This window comes from Arachis ipaensis, chromosome B05 (genome assembly GCF_000816755.2).
Source record: "Arachis ipaensis cultivar K30076 chromosome B05, Araip1.1, whole genome shotgun sequence".
Taxonomy (NCBI): Eukaryota; Viridiplantae; Streptophyta; class Magnoliopsida; order Fabales; family Fabaceae; genus Arachis; species Arachis ipaensis.
In genome coordinates, this window is record NC_029789.2 from 136,241,473 (window position 1) to 136,246,572 (window position 5,100).

Sequence of the window (5,100 nt, forward strand, 5' to 3'; positions counted from 1 at the left end):
TCTTTTTTTATTGAAAAAAGAATTTTTTTATCAAAATAATAGCGCCCAAACAAGCACTTTGTCGAATTTTAATTTGTCATTTTTATCTGGTATTATTTTTGGATCGAATTCAAATTATGCTGAGTCATCCAGTCCGATCTAATATTTGTTAAATTTAATTTTTAAAAGTAAAATTTTATTTATTTAGTGTATAATAGTTACAAATTTGTATATACTAATTTTATATTATATCGATCTGGTTTAACCCGACTTATTTTGGACCACTTCGGGTCGGATCAAAATAGACCTATTGGCCTTTCCCGGCCCATGAACACTTCTAATAATACCTGTACTCTTTATTAGATCTCCAAAATGCTCAAATATAATTGCCTTTAGTAGATGATATTGACAAAGCATGCTTGCTAGAGGGGTTCTTTCATTTTAAGACTGAGAAACATGGAACATGAAGTGTATAACGGTAAAAAGGGCTTAGAATTAGAACCTTGACTCCATTTTATCATTCATCCTCTTTACCAAAATGTTCAAACTTATGCCAATCGCTTGGTGTAAAAACGACACTAGCAAATTTTGTTAAGAAGTTTGCTACTTAAACTCTTATCAAAACTTTAAATTAAACTCAATTTTCTTTAGTTTACACATACATACGGTTATTTTTTGGAGGTAAAAGAAATGTAATAGATATTTGATGGATATGAAGCTGAAATTCATTGCTTACTTTCTATTAGAAAGTCAGAATAGTACGAAAAAGGAAAAAGATCCTAAAGTGAAGAGATTTGTAAAATAAGACATTACTTACCATTTAATTTATAACTTCTATTATGTATTAGCCTTACAACTTCGATATAAAAAGTGAGTAAACTGTCACTTGCAAATGAATGCTTTACTCAGTGGAACAAGTAACAAAAAGCTTGAGGAGTTTAGTGAGCCTCAAGGCCAAGCTATTAAATTACAGAATAATCTATCAAACTCTACCAATATGCCTAGTATATGGAGGAGAATTGAACGAAAATTGAGGCTATTACATGCATAACTCCACCAATTACAAGCACATTAATGCAATCCTTGTGATGTTTTCAATGGCCAATATTATCATGCATGTACAGTTGGCGAAACAATGTCGACTAGCCGTTCGATTGTCTGCAGCTGATCATATGGCGCAATCTGCATTCACAATGCAGGAGTCAAAAAATTAATAACGGAACATAATTGCTTCATATGAAATAATTAAGAATGGTGGTATGTATTCAGAACTGTTTGGTTGCTAGTTGCTACATAATCCTAGTTTTCCACTGTTGAATAGATAAACATGGTGTATCAAAATAAATTCCATCGTATCTAGACATAGTTTATGTATGGATACATAAATTTTGATACACCAAATTAGTGGACAAATTCTTGTGCATAAGCCAGGAATTAAAGGCTCTAGTTACCAAATTAACCAGCAAAATGCAGAGTCAAAGCCTTAACAACTGATATGTTAACAGTATATAGTTCAAAGCTATCTTTTTATTTTCAATTCTAACATTTATATCACCTGACTAAATCCATCAGGCCAAGTTATTGAAACAGCGTAGTTTCCCATTGGTCGAATTTCTTCGGGTTCAATATCTTCAGGAACATCGGTGTATTGCAGTTTCTGCTCCCCAGTCCATTCATCCTGCAATCATTGCATACCAAAATTGAAATGACTTGCAAACCATGCAACATGAGTGTAGTAATGGTGTTGACTTTTCTTCTAAGAAAGCAACATTTTTTGTCTGCTTTATAGCTTAATTATCAGGTATTCAATGTAGCTGGTGTTGACTTTCTGTAACAACTATCTAGTCCCAATAACTAATCTCTTTGAATTCAAGATCAGCTCATATATATGTATAAGCTTCCGTTTTGAACTTTTCTCTTGACTTTGCAGGTCAAAAGGAAATAGCTTTTACTAACCGAATTGTTGTGGCAAAAATGCCACATAAGCATAAAGAAGTAAACTGCTCTAAATTTTATTTGCTTTATAACCATATTTTGTTTTCATTCTTTCTGACTTTATGCATCATCATCATGCATACTAATGTTAACAATACAGAATCCAAGTTATGCATTGTTAACTGTAACTCAATTTTAATCTTTGAATCAAACAAAACTCTTAAATATCCACATACCACACTCTGAGCAGATCGGTCGTTCCGTCTCACCGTCGCAGGATGCAGGAAGAATTCCTCATCTGAATCTGGTACCTTCACTTTGATTGCCTTGATTGATCCATCATAGGTGACAGCTGTTGAAACTGAATTCAAAATATAATGTTTTCAGCTAAGAGAAAGTAGAAATGCTTAATCAGAATTTAAAAATATAAAGGCAATCTTGCCACTCAAATATATATATCATATTTATATCTAAAAGTTCCTACATATCATACTTAACCAACAACTTTTTGAAATGCTCTAACACAGATACCTCACACAAACTATTTTAACTGCACCATATCAAACAGGGTTGGTTTATGTCAAGTTTCCAAAAATAAATGCATTATGTTCACTCATGCTTAAAGCGAAAAGTGCATAATGTTTCTGCGAAAATCATCAAAAGCAAGTGTTGGGAGTCACAAAAATTTGCATTTATATGCTCTATAACGTTGTCTAGTATCATAAAAGGTATTAAACATTTCAACTACCACAAACGGATCAGTGAACTTAGAGCCAGTTATATACAAGTGAACAAGACTTAGTAGTTGTTGTTATACTATAGACAAGCGAAGAATGGCTTTGGTATCTTGTAATTAACAGGTTCTATAAGATACATTTTCAGTCTTCAATTATTAAAAAGGAGTAATATAATACCTTGTTGGCGTATCTTAGCACATTGCTGCACTACACACACTCCTAGATCTTGGAATATCTTGGACGCTTCGCCTTGAGGATCAGCCACCACTTCGGGCATTCCACTATCTCCAGAAGCAGAAAGCTGTTACAGTCATTATTGTAATAAACAGCCTTAGTTTGCAGTAAACAATATACCATGTCTAATATATCATTATCAGTAATATCAATACCATATCTTAGAATATAAAGAAATATCAAAGTCAAGATAAGGTAGATATTCATTATAAAAGTTTAACATGGTCTTGGTATGTTTATTCTGATTACACTTGTACCACAACAGAACTTGTTGAAAAGTAGCAGCAGTAGGCATAATAACACAATTTATCATGCAGATGCAGAGAAGAATAATTTCAAGAGTGAACAATGGCGTAACATGAGACATACAGTTGGTCTAATAGGCATATCAAACAGATGAGGTATTCCAAACTGCTGAACAACCTGCATATATGACCAAACCATCAATATGTGCCACATACAAAAGGTAATTTTTAATGTTCTATATTGAAACAAATAAAGGATAAACAATTAAATAACGTTGTCCGTGCCTGAGAACCTGAACCTCTACCAAACGGGTAATATCGCTTTCCATCAGCATCAAAATGACACATGTTTTCCACAACAGCAACGCAAGGCACCTTATTTGTAAACATACAAAATATACATGTTAGTATCGCATTTTTTAAATTTAAAACAATCAGTTTCAAGCATGAGTAAGAAAATAACAAATTGGAACAGTTACGCCATTGAGTGATAGAAATATCACCTTTAGCTTTGAAAACATCCGAACTCCTTTTGCAACATCAATGAATGACAGCTTTTGAGGAGTGGTAACAATTACAGCAGCAGTTAATGGAACTATCTGGAGTGATACGACCAAAGTCAAATCAAATGATGATTGGAAATCACACATATTTTGGCAAATAACTATGGGGATATACACTATACAAGCTTCATAAGTCAAACATCGTTGGGCTGGTCGGATTTCAGCCCAAAGATCAAGCTGGCTCAAATGTCAACTCGATCTACAATCAAACCAGCTTCAAGCCGGTTCGGTGTAAGCCATGAGCAATGCAATGCAACATAAAATTAGATGGAAGAATCAATCTACTGATAAGAGAATGAAATATAACAAAGAATATCTTAGTCTAGAGCAGAACCTGGCATAAAGTGAGTTGAATATCTCCAGTTCCAGGAGGCATGTCAATAATAAGGTAATCGAGCTCGCCCCTATATTGTACAAAAATTAATATCACAAATCAAGCAGAACTCATTTAATGTTTAGCAGAATTTGTTTTCTGCCTTTTAGAAATGTATACCACTCCGTAGTAGTCAAAAGTTGGTTAATGACTCCAGAAACCATTGGGCCACGCATTATCGCACGTCCTTGTCCAGCAAATCCGAAAGAGACCAGCTTCACCCCCAAGTATTCAGTTGGAATTATGGTCCTCTTCTCCGGATTCTGCAGCAAAATGCTCAACAATTATGTGCGCAATAAATCAGTCAAACTATACTAACAACCAAACCAATTGATTCATCATATATTACCATTTCTAGCAATCGGTTTTCAGGAGAGACCATTGTTGGTAAGCTTGGACCATAAACATCAGCATCAAATATACCAACTCTAGCACCCATATCAGCCAAAGTGTAAGCAAGGTTTACAGCTACAGTTGATTTGCCAACTCCTCCCTACAAATTTTGACATGAAAGGTATTACTGATGCGAACCAAAAGTGAATAGATTCAATCATACTTCTAACTAACTAAAGTTCAGCTTCAAACCTATTTGAAACAGTATAATTGGTACTTGGTAGTATTTTTTTTAAATTTCTTCAGATACATTCAATAGAAACAATACTCATATGTTTAAAAAGAAAGGAAAAGTTTCAGGTGTCATATGTTAAACCAAACGTGAAGAATTACAAAAAGAAAATTGAAGGAAAAAGGTTGAGAAGAAAAAACCTCAACTATGGCAAATAATATAACAAGACCAACATATGATGAAGAAAAAACCTTCCAAAAAGATCAACCTTGCAACTGGACACAGCCACAATACTTGAAATTGTCTGTAGACCTGCGGGAAGTTGCTCTGCAAATAGAGGTCTTGCTGGCTGTGCGGACATTGTGACTTTTACATTTTTTACCCAAGGGAGATTCGTCACCACTTCGTTTGCTTTCTCCTCAAACTGCCATAAATATACAATCAATTAGTCCCTAAAAGAGACCAGACT

At 34.1% G+C, this 5,100-nt stretch overlaps 1 protein-coding gene across 3 annotated transcripts in view; it reads right to left on the minus strand.

The window, feature by feature from the left end:
• LOC107644343 (fe-S cluster assembly factor HCF101, chloroplastic) overlaps positions 779 to 5,100 on the minus strand; it is a 5,731-nt gene continuing 1,409 nt past the window's right edge. For 2 of the 3 annotated variants that reach the window (XM_016348182.2, XM_016348181.2), the window contains exons 5-15: positions 4,900 to 5,055; positions 4,416 to 4,559; positions 4,187 to 4,329; positions 4,028 to 4,097; positions 3,634 to 3,729; positions 3,416 to 3,505; positions 3,255 to 3,308; positions 2,829 to 2,952; positions 2,151 to 2,275; positions 1,535 to 1,657; positions 779 to 1,161 (exon numbers count right to left, since the gene is read on the minus strand). In XM_016348182.2, coding sequence (XP_016203668.1) covers positions 1,090 to 1,161; positions 1,535 to 1,657; positions 2,151 to 2,275; positions 2,829 to 2,952; positions 3,255 to 3,308; positions 3,416 to 3,505; positions 3,634 to 3,729; positions 4,028 to 4,097; positions 4,187 to 4,329; positions 4,416 to 4,559; positions 4,900 to 5,055 — 1,197 coding nt within the window. In that variant the 3' untranslated portion in view covers positions 779 to 1,089. Of the gene's footprint in view, positions 1,162 to 1,534; positions 1,658 to 2,150; positions 2,276 to 2,382; positions 2,559 to 2,828; positions 2,953 to 3,254; positions 3,309 to 3,415; positions 3,506 to 3,633; positions 3,730 to 4,027; positions 4,098 to 4,186; positions 4,330 to 4,415; positions 4,560 to 4,899; positions 5,056 to 5,100 lie in introns of those variants that run through there. The other variant, XM_021102917.1, reaches the window with a different exon arrangement.